The sequence below is a fragment of the Hoplias malabaricus genome, chromosome 3 (assembly GCF_029633855.1).
Source record: "Hoplias malabaricus isolate fHopMal1 chromosome 3, fHopMal1.hap1, whole genome shotgun sequence".
Classification (NCBI taxonomy): domain Eukaryota; kingdom Metazoa; phylum Chordata; class Actinopteri; order Characiformes; family Erythrinidae; genus Hoplias; species Hoplias malabaricus.
In genome coordinates this window covers 71,896,356-71,920,900 of record NC_089802.1, presented here as the reverse complement: position 1 = coordinate 71,920,900, position 24,545 = coordinate 71,896,356, and the positions used below count along the sequence as shown (strand labels likewise).

Here is a 24,545-nt window from a genome sequence, read left to right as displayed (position 1 = left end):
CAATGCAAGCATCTGTTAGATGAAAAATATGTGCCAGTTCATATTATCCTCCAAAGATGTTGAACTCCAGTGAAGTTCCATTAGTCTGATAAGGATGGGCCTCAGTGTCACTTCATTACTTTTCTTTCTTTTGTCAGATTTTTACATACACATTGTTTTTCTAAAATGTGGGTGCATTGACTTTAGAGGCTAAAACACATTGTAGTCAATTTTAAAAGTAGAGTTATGGGCATTTCATACATTACATTTGAAAAACTAGTTACAGCCTTTGCTATATTACAAGCCCCACAGTTCATATTTTTGGTGTAAGCTCTCATCAGGAAGTGCTCTCAGCAAGACTCAGTGGATGTGGGCCGTCACGGTTAACACCCACATGGGAATCCAAGCTGGCTGGACGCTCTGCTGTCTCAGCCCTGTTGGAGCAGCTCTAACATAAATACTAACACTCTCTGACAGCACTGTATCTGCTTCACATTCCCAGGAGGAGACCCCTCCTCATCCCCTCACCAAGCACCAAGACAGGGTGGGAAAAAAGTCAACTAGTGAGACTAAATCGCAGGAAAGATGCTGTAATATTGCAAGATTGGAAAAACACTGTAGGGTAAGAGCATGCCAAAAATGTCCTTAGAAATGTTACACCTAAATATACACCATCATATTCATAGAAGTGATATTTATTTCATAAACACATATGCTCATCATATAGTAGTTAATGAATATATTATTGGTATAACATTAATAAATAAATAATACATTTAGCAATGTAAAAATTTCATTTCCTGGCTTGGAGAAACATCAAATGGACCTGATAAAGTTGAACTATGTGATTTTTGAGCATCAAGGTTATAACACTTTCAGAGAGAATGCTAACAGCCCCTGGAGAGGTTGGCCATCTTGTCCACTCAGAAGGAGAGAGGACAGTTGAGATCTTCTGAACTACTGGCCATAGACTGCTGAGAAATAACCAAAAAGTTTTTTTTTTACATAATTTGTAAACACCAGCTGCTGTTTATTCAATGTGAGGTTTTCATGATGAAAGGACCAAATACAATGGTCCAAAATATTTTACATTAACCACATTGGCAATTTTGTTGTTTATTCACATGGAAATAATTCAGTTAATTTCAGTCCAAGAGTTTTTTCAGTCCAGAGAAAAACAGTACTCGTCCCGGCACATGTCCATTGTGTCCAGTACAGGGTCATTTTTGGATTCCCAGACAGATCCAGGTCATTGCTCTACTTGTTGCAGTAGGCGTAGAAAGAATATTTGGTCTGAACTGCAGTTTTGTAGCAATTGAGAGATGAAAGCAGAGCAGTCTGTGTTTTGCAGTCATGAAGATTTACACTCTTCACCTGTTTCTCTCTCTCTATCAGTGTCTGGCTCTCGCCAACTATCACTTTACTGTCTCTTGCCTTTCTCTCTTTACGCTCCCGCTCAGTGCTTCACCCATTGTAGCAATTTGAACGTGCGCATAATTGAAGCAACTGCTAAAATTCATAGTACACTGCAAAAGCACAAACAAACAGATGATCTAATGAATGGGTTTTAATGGAGGAAAGCTGCAGGAATGTCTACATTAATTGAAATGGATGGGCCATCCATATTCATGGTTAATAAAAATGGGTGTTGTCAACAGCAGGATGCCTGAAATGCTATGTGAATTAGGCAGTACATGTTGGGTCAACAGATGTTTTGATGATGTAATTCATTACAGATTGCTTTTACGGAGGGGTGGGAAGGTCGTTCGTCATCCACTGCACGCTCATGACTCAATATTACACCACTCATTTAGTGGAAATTGCTCTAGGATTCTAATTGATTTTAAATGTGGGAAATCTGTTTGCGTCACACACATTTAAATGATATCAAACTTTTTCACTCCTAAAGGAAGCGAAGGCTCCATTCTCTGCCATTTGAACCCATAAAATGTTGTCTTCCGCTTTTACGCTACCTTAATTGTTGTTGTTCAGGTTTTAGAGATAATATCTGCTATAGCGCTAATGCTAATGATTACCCATAATCTTTTCTCCTGTTCTACATCACAATTTTATTTATTTATTTGTTTGTTTGTTTTTCAATAGTTGTCTTGTGGATTTTTACAGCAAGTTTGTCAGCCTGCTATGAGCTAACAAGGTTTTCTACCATTACACAATCCTAGCCGTCTAGGAATGTAAAGATTAGCACATGCTTCCACTGAGACACAAGAAGCCTCACTGCATCTTTATGGCTTTCCACTACCATAAAAAAATAGCCCTGCATGCTTGAAGTAATGCTAACTTGAGCTCCAGACAATAGGGTTAATAATACTTAGACATGTGCAAGTTTTTCCACCACATACATGACACTGCTATTTAAAAAAAAACAGGCAAAATTCCATGTCGATTTTTTTAAAATAATGTGCAAAAAAATGTAAATAAATGTAAATAAGTTAATCAGAGCTAACAATATGTTGTACATTTTGGGATAATGTGTGATGATTTTGGTTGCAGTGCGTACTGAGTTGATAAGTGCTCGATAAGCTGCATTAGCCTCGTAGCTCCAGTGCAAACCCAAGTAAATTTTCTTGGCTCTTCATCAACTTTTGGGGTAAAGGGAAAAGTGTAAATTAGATTTTCCGGTGAACTATCTCTTGAACCTCATGAAGAGCTGGGCAGTGAGCCTATGAGCTGAGTCAGGTTTTGTCACATCAGGGAAAACAGTGAAATGTCCAGTGTGGGGGGACTCCAGGTCCAGGATTGGGAAACACAATGTAACATGGTCTCAGAGCAGACTGTGATGGGCCTATATTGGGTAACAGAGCTGTACAGGGTGATCTTACACCACAGAGCAGCGTCCTCGCCTCATGGACACTGACGCAAATGTCTGTCTACATCTCCCACGTCTTGTTTTATGATGATTTCCCCCGATGCGGTCCTCACTGTGACCTCCCACTGCAAGAGCCTAATGCAAAACAGCATGAAGAGCAGGCCACATGGCTGTCCACAAAAATCTGGAGCCACTTGGACCTCTTCCTCTTCCTCGACAGAGGCGGAAGTGTCTGCTTTGGGTTAAAGGTGCCAGGGAGCAACACGGTGGTATATGACCTAGATTTTCAAACCCAACCCTTTGTTTCAAGATATATAAAAGGAATGTGTGAAAAAGGAGGGTTGGTTGTTCTTGTTGTAACTATATAGACTTCATATGTAGGAGTTTATGAGTATAATATGTAAATGTTATGTAAATTCTATGCAAATATTTCAAAATCTGTTTTTTTATGTAAGTCTAGTGATATTTTTTTACAGCCAGTGATTCATTTGCTTAGGTTCATTTGAGGCATTTATTCTTTTCTGAATATTCATTTCAAAACTCTTCAGAGAGTCTGAATAATTCTACTTTAACTGCTAGTCAAATACACTATATACCAGGTCCAAATCTGTTTGGTTTAGTGCCAGGACTAACCGGCTTTTTTCTTTTAAAGCTTTAACATTTTATTTTAAGCTAAAAGGGTCTTTAACACTTAATATTTTACCTTAAAATTACATCTTCCAAATCTACGTAATGCTTCACTGCCTTTAATGGATAGAATAGAGCCTCTGTCAAAGCTACTCCAGGCTCAAAACAAGGAGGGTGGTAGGAGGGTAGGAACCCACCCCTCCCTGCTGATTTCAGTGCAGTGCTGTACAAATTAAATACACTAGGTGGAACCCCAGAAACGCAAATCCAAGTTTTACCTAGTGTTCCTTTAAAAGGGACCATGTAGAATTTGAGACTTGAAAATATGTAAATTTTGGTTTTGTTGAACTAAACCAAATTCATTTTTAATTCTATTCATGTTTAAAGATACTGTATCTTCATATAGCTTGTTTTGAATAAAATCTACCACGAAACAGTATGTTGTAGGAATCAGTCCTCCATTATTGTTTTAGCGACGTAAAGAGCAGCGTCGCCACCTGGCGCTGATCCGCTGAACTGCACCCTGACCGTGGACTGTCGCTATAGAAACACTGTCACTGGAAACCCAACAGTAGACAGACTCACAGTTACAGTATAAAGACTAAATGTTTAGTTTTTACTGTGGGTAACACATTTTTAAACAGCCGGAGCGGTTCACTAAATGACACAATCTTCTGTCTACTCGCATCTGTCTCTGGAGCTAATTTTAACGGTTCTTAAATTAGCTTTTTTATTACCTTTTTCTTTACAGCATGTTCCGAAAAACAGCGTGGAGGAAAACTGTCACTGATTCCGTAAACTGGCACCAGGACCAAGCTCTGAACACAACTATATTAATCCTGAGAGAATTTGGTCCGACTGGGTTCCTTCTAAAGGAAAATGGAGAATCTAAATATTACAAAGTAAGTTCATTTATTGACTTTCATTGGCTAATAGTTTAACAGTGTTAAAAGTTAGTCCACTGCTAAAACACATTAGTCTACCAGTAAAGCTTTAGCCCACAGTTAAAACCTGCTACTCCTTTTAGGCCTTAAATTTTATAGGTGTGTTAGTCCACAGTGTCAAACTAGTCCATTGTTAATGTCTGTCAGTCCCCTTATAGTATGTTATTCCACTGTTGATGTCTGTAGGTCTGTTCAACCGATAAAACTTTTAATCTCTGTCAGTCCATGGTTAAAGACGGTTAGTCCATCGTTAACATCTGTTAGTCTACTCTTATAATGAATAGGCCTCTTAATCCACTGTTAAAGGCTAAGCACCACTTAATGGACCTCCATGAATATTTCACATTATTTTAGTTACTGACAGATATAAGTATGAATTAAAATGAAAATAGCAGCTTAATTTGCTTTAAAACTGACAATTTTATTAAATCTCGCTACGGAAATTCTTGAACGCAACCGTGTGACGTCACTGGTGGACAACAGCTGAACAACGCCGCGGTAAAACACCGTTATGACTGACTGTTATGACAGTATCTAGCTAAATAACCAACATTATTCATGACAATAGCCTAGCAATAAGCTAAACTCAAATGTAGAGGTACCGTTATTCTTGTAAATGTGATCGAAGTCGAATTCATCCGACACTATAAACCTCCGTAATGCAGCTACGTAGCCGAGTATAATCTGAGCACCGAGTTTAGCGAGTCAAGCTAACGTTAACTAACACCAACTAAAACAGGCGAAGTGAGTGTCCTTACCCTGTTTACCTCCATGTTACAGAGGCTCTTGAACACCTTTCGTTGGTGTCCTTACATGCCCACATTGTTGGAAAAGCGCCAGTGAAATGAGCTACAGATAACGGAGTGAGCGGAGGGTCCTTTCCAAAGTGCCCGTTTAAAGTTGACAAATTTAGTCCATTTTCTGGATATTTTGGGATCTTTGGGCCATTTGTTCACAGATGTCCCACTGTACATTGAATGATTGCAGCCAAAAACAACACACCTTTTCGTCATTTTGCATTAAATTAAGTGCAGCTTCTAGAGTATTTGTCCACCATCTACGTCACAGGCAAGACGCCTATTAGAGTTTCCGAACACCGTTGGGGGGGGGGGGGGACCAACGGTCTTTTAAACCTTATTCCTTGAATTAGTAAGAAATAACGTGTTTTCTGACTATCAATAAACACAAGTTAGGAACTCAAATTCCACTGTATTTATTTGTTTGACACTTTCATATCGCTGGTGCTTAGCCTTTAAAGACGGTTATTACTAATTCATTTAAAACTGTCAGTCCACTACTAACCAGATAGCAGACATATTTACGCCTCAGTTACGCCACTGGCAAATGTTGTATGGGCCAACTGTCAAGAGCCGGGCTTGACTTGTGTTACAGCAAATATCCATTTTCTTATTGGTCCACAGCGCCTCTGGCCTATGAAGGTGGATCTGTGGCTGAGTTGAGGCAGTCAAACTCAACGTCATTCAAGGCCATATGTGGTCCAAAAGAGAACTTCCGGTTTGGGCCACATCTGTGCCAGACTTTTATTGCTATCTGGATAATGTCTAAGTCACCTGTTTAAAATTTTTAGTCAACATTTAAAGTCTGTAGGACTGTTTGTCCACTTTTTAAGACGGTTAATTATTTCAAGATGTTTTCATGTTTAAGGTGTGCCTGGGTGATCTTCACACTTGCACTTGTGCAACATTCCTAAAAGAGAAGGATCTCTGCAAGCACATCTGCTGGTAATGGCCTAGATATTTAAAGAGTAATTATATTGTTTTTTTCCCCCAGTACATATTATATGAAACAAGTCATTCAGAGTGCTTTGATGTGACACACTATTTAAAAGAAGCTTGCTCAGTCAGAATTGTTCACAGTGGTGTTGACAGGAAACAGGCCCTAAATTTTTTAGAGCTACAATATTATTAACACTGTTTAAACATCCATCCATCCATCCATTATCTGTAACCGCTTATCCAATTTTAGGGTCGCGGGAATACACCCTGGAGGGGACGCCAGTCCTTCACAGGGCAACACAGACACACACACATTCACTCACACATCCACACTCTTTCGAGTCGCCAATCCACCTGCAACGTGTGTTTTTGGACTGTGGGAGGAAACCCACGCGGACACTGTTTAAACATGATTAACCTTACTACAATTATAGGTAACACTGTAGACAAGTGTATGTTCACTGATTATATTATAATAGGGTGACCAGACATCCTCTTTAACCCGGACATGTCCTCTTTTTTAGACTTAAAAAAATGTCCTGGCGGAATTTCACAAACGTCCGGGATTTTGTTTTTCTAGAGCTTACATAGAACTTCGAGAAGCGTTTCGTTCACAAACTAGTCCCGCCCTCCCCTACTCCGATTGGTTCGCTTGAGTGAGAAGGGGGCGTGGTGAAGTAGCCTAAAATCTTTTGATTGGACGGTCTGACTGTAGAGCTACCGTTATTGGTCGATAACCTTCTCTGTAAATATTTAATTGGTCAGTCTGCACGTCAGTAGGCGTCCACACCGCACCCCCCACCATCTCGGATCTGGTCACCCTACATTATAAGACATTAAAACATTTCAAATTTCAAATGCTTCCTGTCACCGTCTTAAAGAATGTTAATTTAGCTATTTTTACCTACAATGCAGAGTTTCTAATCAGAATACTGTAAATGCATGTTTAAATATGGAAATCATTTTTAAAAATCAGTGGAATTTCACTTCAAAATTACTCCCAGATCTTTTTGACAGCTTATCTCTCTTTACTTCACTTATTATTCATCATCACAGGATTTTGATGCGAAAATTCAGACTGCCAAGAGATCATGAATGTGAGTTCCCTCCTTTTTTTTTTTTAAGCAAATTATGCCTGTCTTGTCTTAATTGCACTTCCTGTCCCTCATCCTCTTTTCACAGTAAAACCCTCTGAAATACCTGAAACTAGTGCCTTGTATCATCAAACGTACCTCATCTCTCTTCCCATTAAGACTGTTTCCAGCCAGGCCTGGTGGACCGTCAGATCCTGGAGGTTTTAAAGGGTTTGTACAGGGTCAAAACTCCACGCCCAGCTGACAGCATCCCTTCAGTCCCTCCACAGCCGGGCTTCAGTGTGGAGGACGGTGAAGTCAGACAGAAGGCCATTGGAGAAGATGACATCTGCCCCATCTGTCAAGAGGAACTATTGAAGAAAAGACTTCCAGTAACTCATTGCAGGTTTATACCAGATTTATTTAAATGTCGTCATCTGTGGCCTGTAAACTTTGCAATGAGTAGTCACTGATTTCACTGTGTCTTTCATGTACATGGTTTAAATTATATAAATTAAGTCTCGGGCGGCACGGTGGCACAGCAGGTAGTGTCGCAGTTTGAAGCTAACTGTACAGAGCCATATTATATAAAGTCCTCTAAGCTTATAGATAGGTCTCTTATGTGCTTTATTATGTGCTAATTCTGTTATTTGTACACTTTGTCTTCAATGCTTGAAGCAAATAATGTATAAAGCTCTACGAGAGAGTAAAATGTGCTTTTTCTTCTTCTTATGTCTGAATTATTACCACTGCAAAGATTTGGATGTGGAAACAGTATCCACATCTCCTGTATGAAAGTGTGGAGTGATCATCAGACCAGGTCAGAGACGGATGTCATGGTGAAGTGTCCACTGTGCAGAGAAGACTTTGGTGCTTTGAAGCTGCTCTTAGAGGAGGTAGGCCAGGCTTTATGTAGAAAGAGCTTTGTGTACCTTATTATTTGAAATTACAATATTGGCCATGGGGCGGCACGGTGGTGCAGCAGGTAGTGTCACAGTCACACAGCTCCAGGGGCTTGGAGGTTGTGGGTTCGATTCCCGCTCCAGGTGACTGTCTGTGAGGAGTTGGTGTGTTCTCCCCGTGTCTGCGTGGGTTTCCTCCGGGTGCTCCGGTTTCCTCCCACAGTCCAAAAACACATGTTGCAGGTGGATTGGCGACTCAAAAGTGTCCGTAGGGGTGTGGTGCCCCCTCCAGGGTGTATTCCTGCCTTGCGCCCGATGATTCCAGGTAGGCTCTGGACCCACCGTGACCCTGAATTGGATAAGGGTTACAGATAATGAATGAATGAATATTGGCCATTAAAAAAACATAATGCCTAAATTAAATGCCCAGGAAATGTATGCAGTTTGATTCTATGCAATTCCAGGTGAAGGCTGCTGGCAAGCTTTGTACTGCCTCAGAAAAGGAGCGTCTTGACAAACACCTTGGGATCCCATGCAACCACTGTAGGATCTGTCCTATTGTTGGCAAATGTTTCAAGTAGGTGTTGCATCACCCAAAACTTCCAACAGTTTAGTAGTCTGTAATGATAGCCACTAATTATTGCATTATTGCAAGTATTTCCTTTAGTGAGAATAAAAAAAATTAATTGGGTGCTTATATAAGTGCATCTCTCAGATCAGGGTCGCGTGTGCAAATCATAAAAGCAATTTCTCTGCCTTTTGAACAAATAGCAAATGCTTTGTCATATGCATGATAATGATATTATACAACCGTCAGCTGTTTCTTTCATTATCAGTTAATTCAAAATGTATTACACTTGCTCTCTGGTGAATATTTTAACCCAAAACATCTAGGCATTAATTCATTACATAAGTCATTTCATCCTAATTTAGCTGTCATACATATTTCATACATTTTTATTAAACATTTTTGGTAACTGTGCTGAACTGATGAATTATTCTCAAATTAATCTAGACTTTCACTTATGAAGAGGGACGTGTGAAGCATTAGATCAATCAAACGTCCAACCTTTTTTCTAAAATAGCTCAGAGATAGTAGATACACTTAATGATTTTTAAATGTAAAAAATGCACTAAATCAACTGAGAAATGCTGTTTATGCATCATCAGCCACATTTATTGAAATTTGCTTATGCTAAACCAGCTTTAGCATTTGTCCACTTCTTTCATTTTCCATATTGTAGGTGCACCCTCTGCAGTTATTTCCATCTGTGTGATGACTGCTTTAAGAGAAACAGCCATCCTCAGCATAGCTTTATATACAGACAGGTGAGTTTGGAGTTTTAACCTTTCATATGTCACACAAAAGAGGCCTGTACCTGTGACAGAGTGCTACCCGAGTGGTTGAGTTTTTCTGGTGATTGGCAGTGTTTTTTGGCAAAGATGATACCCCTTAAAATTGTATTCGGCAGAAAAGAAACCAGCCATGGCAGCCAGTAGAGCAAAGTTTGGACCACCATCACAAACAAGCACAGATAATAGACAGCCAGCTGGTCTACATCAAGTGTGTATGAAGCTCCAGTACACCAACACATGATCACTAACATCAATATACATAAAGGCTTGGTTTTATTTTGGTGTTAGCCACTGATTTACCATTCTAATAGAAACGTGACCCATGATGTTTCAGCTCTACTGATGCATACGATTTTGAGACCAGTGATGTCTCAGATGTGGTTCCAGACAATGTTTTAAGAAGTTTACCAGTACAACAAGTTCGCAAGGGCTCCAAACTTCTGGAACTGGGCGTGCAGTGCCGCTTCTGCCTTCAGAGCTTCCACCTGGGCCAGCGTGTTAAAACCCTCCCCTGTCGGCACAAGGTAATTTACAAAGTTCACTAATAAATAAGAAACCGTTTGCTGTCCACAATTACATTCTATAACTCCTTGGACCCTATCTATAGCTATTTTGCTATTCCTGTTTTTTTAAGTGCCTCTAAACTGGCATTACAGCTATTTATATAGATCCCATGCTTCCCTCAAATTATATTCCTATGTTATTTATGCGAAAGAGACGTAGGCATGTGTTTTCTGGCAGTATGGTGGCATTGCATGTGGTGTCATTGCCACATAGCTCCAGGATCTTAGAGTCCTGGGATCAATCTCTGCTTCATATGATAGTCTGTGTGGAGTTTTGAGTGGTCTCCCGGTGTGGTGTCTGCGTGATGTGCCTGTCTGAGTGACTAGGTGAGTGACTGGACTGGCACCCGGTCCAAGGGTATTCTCTTGCCTTGCATTTGTGCGCCTCTATTTCCATTCATTAACAGTATTGTTAATGAAAATCAGAGTAAGTGTATGTAATTACTGACATGATCAGGTCTGTTTTCATTTTAAATTAAGAAATGTAAGGATGCTGTAATCAGGACCATTTGATAAATGAGATAATTTCCAAAATCAGATAATGATGGTATTATCTGTATGCACGTAAACACACTCAGTTCCTGTGCCAAACTGTTGTTCCCTCTTTTTTCCTGACACTGCAGTTCCATTCTGATTGTATCGACTCATGGCTGGGTCAGTCAGTCAGCTGTCCACTGGACTGGCAGGTCATCTACAATCCACTCACATGGAACAGTGCTGGGGTCCAAGTTCCAGTGACTCCTACCAACCGTGCCAGTACTAGCCTTACTGATCAGCAGCACTCAGATTTGTTTATTCCAGGTTTCAGTCTGCTGGATCGAACTGCCAAGGAGCCTGTCCTGAACAGCACAGTAGGATCTGACATATCTACAGCAGGCCCATGTGATCCCCTTTCTTTTCAGTCTCTCTGTATCAACAACACATATCCTGCAGTGAACGGTTCAGACTGTCGTTCCAAAGCATCTGTTTCCATTCAGAGGTGTGAGTCTGTGGACCAGGCTCAGACTTCAACCTCTAAAAGAAGGACATGTGTAAAGGCCACTTTTCCAGGCAAAGCGTCACACTTCACAGCTTGCATCAAAAAGAAAATAGAACATTGTGAGAGAACCCAACTGAACCTGTTTCCAGAGTTAAATAAGCATGCTAACAAAATGCAACCCAAAAATAGTGCCCACCTGGGGCATACTAAACCTTTGAGGACACGCAGGGAAAGTCTAAGACCACAGCCTCCTGGTGAAGATCTAAGCAGTCTTGACCTATGCATGACAAGCACACCAATCAGTGTTAAACCCCAGAAGAACCAAGAATAGCAAAGGAGTTTAGGACACACCTACTCATAGAATGGCTTTTCTATATTTCTGCCATTTTCAGAATAAAGTAAACACTTCTAGTAAGCGAGGCTATTTGATCTTACTACACATCTCATTGGCTTTCACAAATTAAACTTACATGTTTATCTGCTAATGGCCATTCTGCTCAGCAATTATTATATTATTGTAATACACTCTGTAATCTGACTAAAAATGGAAGCTGCTAGTAAGTGTGGAGAGAACCCACCCCCTTGCCTCTGCGCTACGATAGCCACACAAAAATAAAACAGCACATCTGCAGCCGTCTTCATGTAAAAACAATGTGTACCGCATAAAAAATGGCTTTTAAAAACACAATATAAGTCATCTGACCATTCAATCAAGTTTGTGCAAGGTGCAGATGAAGAAGCCAGTTTGGATAAGCAGAACTCATGAGCACTCAGGTTACTTTCTTTATTGATGTGCACAAAAAAGGCAAATCACAAGCTGGTCAGCAAAGCATTTAAGAAATGGGAGGACTTTCCCTTAAGCGCTTTTGAAAGTGGGATGTTTAAAAATGACAAAATATTTTACAATTAACATAACGCACAGTACAATATGAAAAGTGACTTCAAAAAACACATTTTTGACACCATTTACAAAGAAAATGTTCTTCTCATCTTCAGTCATGCATCACTATTTTGTTTCAAATTCAGACTGCCTTCCAAAACCCAGTCCATACCCTTCTGATACTTGGTATCAGTCTACCAGTGCTTGACCTAACAAATGCAACAAAATATTAGCGCTACATTTAAAAATAAAATAATTGCACATTCAGCATGTGAATATATTACAGCCTACTGGTGATGTTTGTGAAATATCACCCACCTAAACATCTATACACAAAAAACATCAGGAATGATGGTCATTTAGGTTTACGTTTTAGTTACAGCTTTGAAGTATTCAGGAAAAGCCTTGGTAAAAGAAGACATAACCTGAGTCAAATCTCTGATGTTTCGCTGCTACATTCTCACGTTATATCATCCGATGGAAAAACAAAAAACCTTCACAATGAACTGCATGCAAATCCCAACATTATAAACAAGGTTAATTAAATATGCGAAACTATCTATGACCTCAAAGGCCTATTCTCAGTGAAAATACTTGTTGTAGTGCACTTCCTTATTATCTTTTTTTCCCCTGAAAGCCTGAATATACTCCCTCATGTTCTGATTAGATGATGAGGTAAATATGAAGGTTACTTGTTGTTTCACAACATTCCAAATCACTGGATTTCTTTTTTTATAACTCCTGTCATGGCACTATGTGGCAATTCTTTGTTATTATATGTACCTGAACTTAAAAACAGAAAACCTCAAACATACATAACATTCCATTCTTCTGCAACTACAACCATCCTTTCCTGTACGCAAAGTCCTACCTTTAAAAAAAGCTTTCAGTGTATAGACATTGTGCTCACAGTGAAATAAAAGTTAAATCTGAATGTAAGTATGTATGCTCTTGCAAAGCACTCTTACTATGTAAACAAAGAACTCTGTACAAACGTGACACAGGCTGTGACGCACTGGAGTGAGGACTGAAGGTATCGCATATGACTGACATATTGGCCACATGGATGCAACAAAATTAGAGATGCCACAGAAATTCACTTTTAGAAAGCTATACTCCAAAATCAAAGACAGGTCTGTTTTGTTTCTGTTAATCTTCACCCCCTTCCTGATGACAATGTCATAATAAGGCAAGTTGATCAAAACCAGATATATTTGGCAGACACCGAAAAGCTCCATAACAGGCTCAGCATAAGTCTAGACACATGTCAGGTTAGCGTTTTGTTTGTGGCCTCTCTTCCCTCATGTGTCGAGTTTTCTTATCTGGCTTTTTGTCCCGTACCTTTCGCAGCCTGCGCGGCGGTGGAGTAGACCTTGACTCGCTGGATGTGTCACACGCATCCTTATCCTCAGGGATATTTGGGATGGCTGCGCTGCTGCCCTCTAGGGTGTTCCTCAGGGATGCATCCTCGGGACTTCCAATTTCACTACTGCTCAAGTCCTGTTCCTCATGGCCACGACCCCCTACTGCTTTGGGCATTATGCTGATGGAGGGTCCCTCCCGATCACTCCTACGCACTGAGTGCTGCAGCTCGTTCATGTCCACGCCAGAGTCTAGGCTGGTGTCATTGCTGCTGCCTGGACGATGCCTCCCCTGCAGCTCGATTACAGAGTGGCGAACTTGAGCTGCTGGTTTACCATCCAGGGACACAAACCATGCTCGAGGAGGGTGGGGAGAGGGCTTGGCTTTGGAGAGCTCCAGCAGGGTTTGCTCAGAAATTCCTTGAAGCTCACCACGGAATGGACCCATTCCAGCCGCCTCATTCAAGGTGCCCGGGACAGAGACAGACTCGAGCAGATGACTGTAGCGGCCCCAGATTCCTGGGTTGACTGTGGAGGTCGGTGGTCCCTCCAAAGCAGGCTGCTCATCACTGTCCTGCTGTGTGACTTTAGGCAATGTCTGAGTGAAACTGTCTTTGAAGTTGCGCTCAGCCTGTGCTCCATGCTCCATGCCATTCCGAGGAAAAGTGGCACATCTGCCTCCAGTGGGGTCAGCCTGTGCCTGGGCAGGGAAGAGCTCTGGAGCTTGTACAATGGCTACTGGTTGGTTGTAGATGTGGAAAAGCTTGTCTTTGTACACCACACCCTCTCTGGGAGCTTGCCGCGAGGCACCTTTTTCAGACATCTCTCGAAGCCTTGCTACTTCATCGCTGTTCACATACAAGTTGGGTACTGGAGCCCTAAGGTTCTCAAGACCTGCCGTTCCAATGTTCTCATATAGGTTCCCCATAGGCCGACAAATATTTTCAACATAGATGTTATAGTTGGTCTGATGTCGAGGGGAGGCTGATACATCAGGATGCCCTACACCTCTTGTGGCCATCGAGTAAGACCTGTCCCCACTGTTGTACAAGGGCTCGTGGACTTCATCTGAGCTGGTGGATGTGGTCTGGTCTTTCTTAAGTACTGATAGTCTAGTGGAGTTCCTTCGCTTTCGCTCGGTCTCATGGCTCAGATCTCTGAAAAGAAAACGAATAGAACCTGCTTTACTTGGGAAGTCCTCTACATATGGCTTTTGCTGGGACTGTACTTTTAATTAACCTCAACTGACAAATTGTTAGTGGCAGCACAAGGAACAGGCTTATGGTTATGGTTGGGCTATGGTCTAAACTAAAGGCAAGGTTAAATACACCAAATTTAAGGTCAAAGTTAGAGTGACTGTACTTGTAAAACACTATAAATCCAACAGGGCTGAGTGGATGGTAAAACTGATCTCTTACCTGCAGTGACATAAAATCACAGATAAAAATCCAATGACGATCACTAGAGTACCGCCCAAGATGCCCACAAGGAGGTATGTATGGTATGAGATGAAATCCATTGAAGTTGCATGTCCCATGTAACCTGGATTTTTGTAAACACAAATCTGGTTACTGGGTTAGAAATGTACAAGAAAAGACAGAATTACTAAAGGCTTTTTTTCATATTAGCCTTCAGTGATGAACAAAGATTAATGTTGACTTGTACATCTCTTCTTCAAATCATAACCCTGCATAAGGGCTATGTATGGTTCTTGTGCTTTGTGGGAAATGACTGCCTTTGTTTTAAAACCTATTGATTTCCTGTCTTACCACTGGAGGAGGGAGATGGGGCTGCAATCCAGTTTCCAAGGTGAGGAGCCATATAGGTCCAGACCAAACCGTTTCGTTCCATTTTAACTGAGCCGAGGCCCTTATTTACCCAGGTTCCTAGATAAAGAAAATATGCTAATTCAACATCAGAAGTCAAGGCTGTGATTGTCTGAGATCACAGTAAAGGCCTAGGTGGTTAGGCAAATTATGCAAAACAGTGTGAGCCATCTCCAGTTGTTAAAAATTGCAGGGCTCAAGGGACAAATTATGGAAAAATATGCAATTATTTACATTTTATAAACTGCTGATGCCTTTTTTGATCTCCACCAACCTGTGGTCATGTCAAAGTTCCAAGCTGGGACTGTGTCGGCGGCTTGGAGGTGGGTGTGGTACGGCAGGGGAATTGTGAGCTGAATGGGGCCTCGAATGTCAAGCTCTTTTCCACCAGACAGCAACTGAGTACTGAGCATTGCCACGGGGCTCAGTTTCATAGTCCTGTATCCTGCAACTTGAGAGGAATATAATAGTTTAACAGGTGAAATTTTAGATGTACAAGTCCGTGTTCTACAGCAGTGGTATCAACACCTTCTCAGTAGATCAACTTGCTGCAGAGTTGTTTCCATGCATGGTACTTACTCTTCTTGACTTTATTTGGCTTTATTTGGCTTGGTACCTGATTGGTTTTCCACCATAAATCAAACCCCCGCCACCTCCCAAAAATGTAGCCAGTGATGTTGCAAAACACCATCTCTAAGAGGAATTTTGAGCAGTGTTTTAAACGCTGTTAATCAATAAACACTGATAACTCACTGTGTATTTGTGCGTTGTTTTTGGGAGCACAGCTCTGTGCATTAGTACAGAAAGACCAGTAAAGTTTTACCATCCTTGTTGCACCATCCAGCTCTCACTGGATTCTTTCGTTGGCCACCAATCATAGGAGCATTTGCACCTTTTCAAAAGTCTACATCATAATTTTATGAGCTGCCGTTGTGAGAACAAACAAATGTGAACTCTACTGTTGCTTGACGATTACACAAACAGCTTGTGCTGAGGTTTAGACACGTCTCTGCAAAGTTTACAAATCATGTTTTGTCCCTAATTGCTTGGAACCAGGAGCAAGCAGGGACTTAAAAGGTACCTGGTTCCGGTTCCAAAGGTACCAGATTAGAGTAGAGAGGCATGTTTACACTATGAATTATCATCACAGTAATGCTGTTGAGTGTAGAAACCACAAATTTGAAAAATACATTTTAAATAGTTTAAAACGGTGTTCTGTGAGTGTGTACTGTGACATAATCTACAATAAAGTTATGACAGTGTGAGAAATTTTGGTCCAGAATTTCAGAATATAAATGATGCTTTAACGCTTATCAGAAAGCAACTGCAGGCAGCAAGATAGAATTACACAAGCAGAGCGCTGTTATTTTGTAGCATTTTGTGCGTATCTCTGGAAAATCTGACTTCAGCACACGGGAGATTACTCTGTTGTAGAATTTGGCCCGTTTCAGTTGGAGCATCTTGTGCTGTGTGACACTGAGTAGTTGGCATTCTTCCACTGGGCAGTGCTGAATGTCTCAGTATGGTTTAAATCTGTGATCACGTGTTTTGTTTCTTTTACCAATGCCAAGAGACCTGAACTGTGCCAGAGTAGCTGAGCTGAATTTGGTTACCATTTGTTTTGGGTTAACAGGCACGGGCGGTTAAATGCAAACACTACCAATTTGTCGATCGAGTCACATGTACACAACCGCCGCTTTAAAATCTGCTGGATCATGTTTTAACATCAATGCTGAACTGTAGGAAACAGGCAGTTAATAATATCAATGCAGAGAGCTCTGATTGGTCACCTGCTGAAGTATAAACTCCTATGTGTATATGGTCAGAGAAGGAGATCCAACCAGATACGAAGGATTTCTCAGATTTTACTGAAAGGAGGTTATAATGGTCAACTAAACAGCACATGAAAAACTGAATCAATCAGAACTTGAAGCAACTCCATTGTTACTGCTGTTTTTTGTTTGCTGTTTATATTAGTGTTGTGTGAGAAATCATATGAGCAAAACACAGTCATCAGATACTCCACCCACTTCACAAGTCTTGTTGTGCAATCGGAAATTGACGCCGGTTCTGGAAACACATTTTTCACCTTGAAGGTGTCAGGGTTTCTTTAAATTAACTTCATGCTGAAAACAGCAGACTTGACATACCATTTAATCATTTATGCTAATTCCTCAGTATTATTATTTCATCAATAGAACACGGAGTGTGAGGCTCCGCTCATCGACTTGCCCTGGCCAACAGTGAATCCATTAAAAACAGTTTTGTGGAACCTCAGCCATACTTCTGGCCGGTGATAAATTTACGGTCAGAACGTCCATGATTCCCATGCAGTCAGTAACTACTCACAAGCCGCCTCCATGTCTGCGTACCTCCTTTGTTGTTGAGGACCCCCATTGTACAGAAGTGGCTGTCTTTCTCGGGGGGTGGGGCCGGGACAGTCAGATAGGCGGTCACCATGGAGATGGTTGTGTTCTCTGGGAGCAAGAGGAGGCTCTTGGGGAACTGGACACTTGGCTGAAACGATGGGTCTTTAGAAAAATAAAAGATAATAGGAATATTAATAGAAATAGTCGGTCCAGCTAAGCCAAGCAAATCACACAATTCCTTTTAAAAATATTGGACCAAATATTGTCCAATCAAGCTCTGGGAACAATAGATAACAATGCCTTCTTTAATTCAGTATTGGAAGTTCTGAATAATCTATGTAAGTAAGTAATATGTAATAAAAAATTAAGTAAGAAGGAAAATTCAGACTCCAAATTAGGTTCAACGCATGTACGTACCAGATGTTTTCCGTGTTATCAACACCATGTCCTCAAAGAGCCAGATGTTGCCTTGTGTTTGCGGGACCAGGGACATTGTTATGGCAGAAAATACTGAAAAGAGGAGATTACAAATATGTTCAGATCGTTTGAATCACATCTGTATTATCATCAGTGGTAGGCATTCAATGGTCATTTGTGCCTGAGTCAAAATGCTGCTAAGTCCTAGAAAACAGAGCAGCATGATGTCAGAGCAGCTCACAGAAAGCGTTCTCTCTCAATACTGTGTGAACTCTATTGTTTAAACTCAGAGGCATTGTTCTGGAGTTTAAATGAGTAACACATTTTAAATCTTCACAGAGGAAAAAGATCCTAATGGCGTGTCTTATTTTAATGGGAATCCAGCATGGAACTCAGACTCTAAATCAATTCACAATGCTAATGCTCATTTGATTTAATACTGTAATGTCCTAAAATACAGTAAGAACAATTCAGTTTTGCTAGCTGCAACACAAGCTGCATTCATGTGGTGCTGTTGATGCAAGAAAATGGAAAAATACATGTTCAAGTGGGAAGATGTCACACGTCTACATTTGAAATCACTATTTTTCATGGGTAATGTTTAACCAGTTCTCTCCGCAGTGTTTGTCTTGGTCAGTTTTAGCAACTAACTTGTTTTCTGTCTCAGAATGTGACCAAGTGGAAGAAAATCACATGCTATCTCTGACACACTTGGCTTTATATGGTCACTGTGGCTAATAAATGAGCTAGTTGGAATAATGCCCATGAGTGTCCGGATCACTATTTGGCATGTAAGCCATATGCTTTATGTCATCTGTTGATTTTGCCTCACTGAAGATATTCAGGTTTTATATTTGTGCAGTGTTTACTTGGTCCTTGTTCAAACAAAATCCCACACGGACACATCCTCAGCAGTAACTCTAAAGGAAAACAAAGATAACTGTGTTCCTAAATGTCCTGTCTATGTTGCTCAATAAGGGAACTGTTCCATGTCTTCCTCTCCAACAAACAATGATATTTAATAATAGAAAATAATGTTTTTATTACTGACAGGAATAAATATAAAAATAAAGATAAATATATTTCAATGAGACATTCTCCTTGTGTCCAGGCTTTTTTTTTGTAACTAATTGCATTTATATTAAACATTCATCCATTATCTGTAAGCGTTTATCCAATTCAGGGTCGCGGTGGGTCCAGAACCTACCTGGAATCATTGGGCACAAGGTGGGAATAAACCCTGGAGGGGGCGCCAGTCCTTCACAGGGCAACACAGACACACACATTCACACCTACGGACACTTTTTGAGTTGCCAATCCACCTACCAACGTGTGTTTTTGGACTGTGGGAGGAAACCGGAGCACCCGGAGGAAACCCACGCGGACACGGTAGAACACACCAACTCCTCACAGACAGTCACCCGGAGGAAACCCACACGGACACAGGGAGAACACACCACACTCATCACAGACAGTCACACGGAGGAAACCCACGCAGACACAGGGAGAACACACCACACTCCTCACAGACAGTCACCCGGAGGAAACCCACACAGACACAGGGAGAACACACCACACTCATCACAGACAGTCACCCGGAGGAAACCCACGCTAACACAGGGAGAACACACCACACTTCTCACAGACAGTCACCCGGAGGAAACCCACACAGACACAGGGAGAACACACCACACTCATCACAGACAGTCACCCGGAGGAAACCCACGCAGACACATTTTTGGATCTGAATTACGCACATCTGTTAATATTCCTGTGCAACTTTCATATACTTGAGATAATTAATAGTTTGTTGTGTGAAGCGTTCTTGTTTCAGTAGTAAATCCACCTTCATGATACTTCACCAGTTTGGACACCTCTTAGTGTCCAGTTTACATCGCAATGTAAATTAATTTTATTATTATACATAAAACAGAACATAAATCCATAACACTATATTAAATCACTAGCCGTTACAGGAATTTCCTAAATTTTAAAATACAAACTTACTGGGCATCTTGGTGGTCTTCCAGGGCAGTTGAGTGGGAACATATGTCTCCATGCTGGCCACCAGTGTGAGAGTGACTCCCAGGTGGTACGGGACGGTCAGCAGAACCTCTCCATTGTCCTGAGTGTTACTAGAGTGAACCTGAGATCCGTTCACAAACACACGGACAGCAGCCCCACTCAGGTACCGCTGACTGGACGCATCCTTTACCCACACCTTCAGGGTCAGAGAGGAAGGCTCTGTAAGGTAGAGACGACCAGTGATAGGGGCACTTTCAACACAGTAAACAGCTTCAGTGTACAACAACAGTGTAGATAAACAACACACTTCTGCACACGAAAAAACAGTTACTGTTTATTAGCTAAGTTTAACAAATGTGGACTGTAAAAGTGATAGGACACTTGTTTTTTTATTCATTCATTCATTATCTGTAAGCGCTTATCCAATTCAGGGTCGCGGTGGGTCCAGAGCCTACCTGGAATCATTGGGCGCAAGGCGGGAATACACCCTGGAGGGGGCGCCAGTCCTTCACAGGGCAACACAGACACAGACACACACTCACACCTACGGACACTTTTGAGTCGCCAATCCACCTACCAACGTGTGTTTTTGGACTGTGGGAGGAAACCGGAGCACCTGGAGGAAACCCACGCAGACACAGGGAGACTCACAGACAGTCACCCGGAGCGGGATTGGAACCCACAACCTCCAGGCCCCTGGAGCTGTGTGACTGCGACACTACCTGCTGCACCACTGTGTCGCATTTTTATGTTTCCTTTTTATTAAGTATTATATCAAATTCAGCAAATCATAAAAAAAAACATAAAATGTATTTATTCAGTTTGTTCCCTGTAGAAAAAAAAGTCATTTAACCATTTAACTGTCCAAAAGCTCAAGTATGACTAAAGATGTATGGGACATTTATAAATGAATATGTGATGGTCTCCTCCGCTGGTGAAAATAAAGCTGAATTGAATATATGGTAAAACATCACTTAAACAAAATAAAGTATGACAATAAAAAAATATATGGCATTTTCATGGCTATGTTTAATTGTCTGCTGTTATTTATTGATAGCAGTAGGAATCCTACTTTAACCTTATCTTCACCATGAAATAATAATGAGTCAGAGACCCCTGCTCTGTCAGAGAGACTTAAAAATAGATCAAAGTGCCAACTGTCTGCTCTGCACATGAGCACGGAGCAGAGAGCTGCACCCATATGCAGAGCTCTGCCATAACGCCCTCCAGAAGCGCCCCAGGAACCTTTCTCATTCAGGGAATATGGAGGGGACTCAGTCCTATTTGTAATACCCTCAATTGCTAATTTGATGGTAAAGGTGCCTAACCCAGAATCTCATTAGGAACCGGCCTGAAGGTGCAATTAGGCATTTTCTCCACAAAAACACAACCTGTAATATTTATGATTGTAGTAAAATATTTTTTTACCTTCTTTCTATAAAGTACATCTCCCATGAGAGGAAAAGCTGAATTGCTTTGTAACCCCTGAAGGAACACGTTTATGCTCCACAGAGCCTGTCTCCCTCATTAAGGCAGTAATGTTTAAAATAGGGTTAGTACATACACCCAGACCTCTTGATGTCACTATAATAGATGTTTCATAGCGTGAGGAATATTCACCTGAGGTGATGCCTGCCTGTTGCTTTAAATAACACACAGAAAGCACGTAACACTAACCTGATAAAATGCTGGATAGTTTTACCGTACAGAAGCCTCCAAACATCTCCCATCAACCATCAATCATCGCTGTCATTTAAATGCCTAGTATCTCTGTTGGCTGGATAGTTTTGGTTGTTGGACTATGCTCTGTCCAGCAGGGACACTGTGGGATTTAAAAACTCTAGTAGCACTGCTGTGTCTGATCCACTCTCATGAATACAACACACACTAACTCAACACCACATCAGTGTCGCTGCAGCGCTGAGCATGATCCACCACCCAAACCATACCTGCTCTGAAGTGGTACTGACCTTGATCAGGGTGAAAGAGGGATGACACCATAAGAAAAGCAATAGATGGATTTTGTTATCTGTAATTTTGATAATGGTTAAGTAGTAGTAAACCTGAAATGAAAAATGTCTTTTTGTTACAGGCCAAAACATTATCTTAATTGTTTAATCTTTTACTCTATTGTTATATTTTCTCAGACATCTGACAACTATTCTTAACAATCTCGGCCATAACGTTCCATGATGTTGCTTTCAGACGCATTGAAGTCTTAAGACGTCTGGTTCCTATCACTATCACTGTGAACAATTCTGCATAGTTACGTTAGGGCAGTTCTGATATGAAGGGCACACTAACACACTCACACCTATGGACACTTTTTGAGTAGCCAATCAACTGGAGCACCCAGAGGAAACCCACGTTGACACTGGGAGAACACACTACACTCCTCACAGACAGTCACCCGGAGGAAACCCACGCACACACAGGGAGAACACACCACACTCCTCACAGACAGTCACCCAGAGGAAACCTATGCAGACACTGGGAGAACACACTACACTCCTCACAGACAGTCACCCGGAGGAAACCCACGCAGACACTGGGAGAACACACCACACTCCTCACAGACAGTCAATCGGAGCATGGTTTGAACCCACAACCCCAGAACCCTGGAGCAGCGTGACAGCAACACTACCTGCTGCGCCACTGTGACGCCTCAGCAGACACATGATTAAAAAAATATATATAACAAACAAAAATGCCTTCCTAATACAAATTTAATACAAATACAAATTTTATTGTAACATAATGTAACTGTCAGAAGAAGCTGCTTTTGTCATTCTAAATGCAAGGTACAATGGTAGTACAAAGGTAAATTTATTCATGCCATTTTTTTCACCAAGAAATTTCATCTCAATATCAGAGGCAGCTGGCATTATCAAGTAATGACAAAACTTTTCAAACAACATGAAAGGAGATACGAGATTCTGAATCTGACACCAACAAAACTTCTGAGGCACATCTGAGGATAATAACATTTCCTAAATGTGAAAAGAGGTTTTTAACCTTGTTGCGCTCCATAAACGTGTTCATCATGAGTGGAATAAGCAGTCAACAACATGGCATGAGCATTTCCGCTTTGAAACTACAGTGCTTCAGACAGGTGGATTCAGACAGCCTGGATTTCTTATGTCATAAACCAAGGAACCAGAAACGAAGCTAAGGGGTGGGTGGAGACTGAGGTGCGGACTAATCGCATATACATAGATCTGTGTGAACCGAATGAAGGTGAAGGTGTAGCGTTACTAGCCAATTTTATAGTATTTTAGGGTGTTTATTTTCTTAGAAACAACTTCTAAAACTAAATTAAACTAATTAAATTCTGTGTTCTGTATGATAACTTAAATACAAGGTAAACAAACATAAACCTAAAGAAACCCTGTCTTACAAATGAACGCCTGCCCCTTTAACTCCATTATAAACGCCTGAGAGTGTACCATATGGGGCCCTCTGCCTTTCCCAATGGGCTTATTCAGAGCAGCCCATACACTTCACTGTCCTGCAGAAACACTGAAATCTGTACAGGAAACAAAGCAGGACGAACTGAGACGTGAAATCTGAAACCAACCGCCTTATCATTTATTCATTCATATCTCTGTGACAACAGCACATCATTAGCCCCTAAAAGCACCATGAAAATGTCTATTTTATCACTAAGATCCTGTGTGCATTAAAGAAGCCCAGTTAAACCCCTTTAAAAAAAAAAAGAAAAACAATGCCACAATGGGGAGTGACTCAAATAAACAAACAGTGCTGTATGAGAGATGATGAAAACAGACTGGGCAGTAAAGGCAGTCTGAGTGTGTGGAGCAGAGAAGGTGCTGTATGATTTAAGGAGTTACACTGACGTGGTGTTTTTTTAGTGTCATGCTCCATAGTGCTGGGTGCTTTTGTAGAATGGTGTATGCTGTGTACTGCGTTCAATAGTGGTGACTTGTTTTCTATGGTATTAATTCATTCATTCATTTTCTGTACTGTTTATCTGTATTCTACGTTAGTGTATAGTATACTATTGTACAGTGAGGTGCTGTATGGAATGACACTGGTGTTGTATTGTCTTGTATACTGCTGTATGTGTGTGTATGGTGTAGTAATTTAAGTGTTGTACAGTGATGTGGTATTGGTGTTGTATCATGTATTGTCTTGTATACCATTGTGTATTGTATTGTTTTGTTATTGTGTATGCTGTTGAATGTTTAGTGTGTATGGGGTTATATTGTGTAGTATAATGTATGGTGTGTTTTTATACTGATGTAGCATTGTGTGATGCTGTTGTATGGTGTTTGTATTGTGGAGTATAACGTATGGTGTTTAAGTAGTGTGTAATGTGCTATGCTGTTATATTGTGTGGTATTGTTTTGTATTGTGTGTGTGTGTGTGTGTGTGTACCTGCGGGTTCGGTGGTCGTGTGGTTGCCATCGTTGAGTGCTGGTGGTCTGGAGGCCGGGCCGCGAGCCTGCGCCCCTCTCCTCTCCTCATCCTCACAGAAGATCAACAGCACCAAGAGCAGCACGAACCGTGCACGCGCAGCCATGACGAGAGCGGAGCGCGCCTCAGAGACATCACTGCGCTCAGGCCGGAGAGAGAGAGACTGAGGGGGCGGCGCGGGGGTCTGCTCCTCTCTTTTGGTTTGTATCCTTGGTTGTCCCGTCGCGGTCTCGTCGTGCTCTGC

The 24,545-nt window shown here is 41.3% G+C and overlaps 2 protein-coding genes across 2 annotated transcripts; one reads left to right on the top strand and one right to left on the bottom strand.

Annotated features, from left to right (window-relative positions):
• Positions 1–4,019: 4,019 nt before the first annotated feature.
• zswim2 (zinc finger, SWIM-type containing 2) lies at positions 4,020–11,835 on the top strand. The gene is made up of 10 exons (XM_066665499.1): positions 4,020–4,335; positions 6,043–6,119; positions 7,170–7,210; positions 7,367–7,592; positions 7,944–8,082; positions 8,553–8,665; positions 9,333–9,417; positions 9,561–9,652; positions 9,779–9,968; positions 10,631–11,835. The coding sequence occupies exons 1-10, from the start codon at positions 4,186–4,188 to the stop codon at positions 11,315–11,317; spliced, it is 1,800 nt and encodes a 599-aa protein (XP_066521596.1). The 5' UTR covers positions 4,020–4,185; the 3' UTR covers positions 11,318–11,835.
• Positions 11,836–12,481: 646 nt separating this feature from the next.
• On the bottom strand, positions 12,482–24,545 carry fam171b (family with sequence similarity 171 member B). The gene is made up of 8 exons (XM_066665498.1): positions 24,263–24,545; positions 19,847–20,083; positions 17,840–17,932; positions 17,426–17,584; positions 15,328–15,504; positions 14,997–15,113; positions 14,646–14,769; positions 12,482–14,384 (listed from the first exon to the last, which is right to left on the bottom strand). The coding sequence occupies exons 1-8, from the start codon at positions 24,405–24,407 to the stop codon at positions 13,139–13,141; spliced, it is 2,298 nt and encodes a 765-aa protein (XP_066521595.1). The 5' UTR covers positions 24,408–24,545; the 3' UTR covers positions 12,482–13,138.

Coding starts and splice junctions, on each gene's coding strand:
- zswim2 (XM_066665499.1), top strand. CDS start 4,186: ATGTTCCGAAAAACAGCGTGGAGGAAAACTGTCACTGATTCCGTAAAC. Junction 7,593..7,943: donor CTTCCAGTAACTCATTGCAG/GTTTATACCAGA, acceptor ACCACTGCAAAG/ATTTGGATGTGGAAACAGTA. Junction 8,666..9,332: donor ATTGTTGGCAAATGTTTCAA/GTAGGTGTTGCA, acceptor TCCATATTGTAG/GTGCACCCTCTGCAGTTATT.
- fam171b (XM_066665498.1), bottom strand. CDS start 24,407: ATGGCTGCGCGTGCACGGTTCGTGCTGCTCTTGGTGCTGTTGATCTTC. Junction 17,933..19,846: donor GAAGACCACCAAGATGCCCA/GTAAGTTTGTAT, acceptor TCCTCTTTTCAG/TATTTTCTGCCATAACAATG. Junction 15,114..15,327: donor GAACTTTGACATGACCACAG/GTTGGTGGAGAT, acceptor TTCTTTATCTAG/GAACCTGGGTAAATAAGGGC.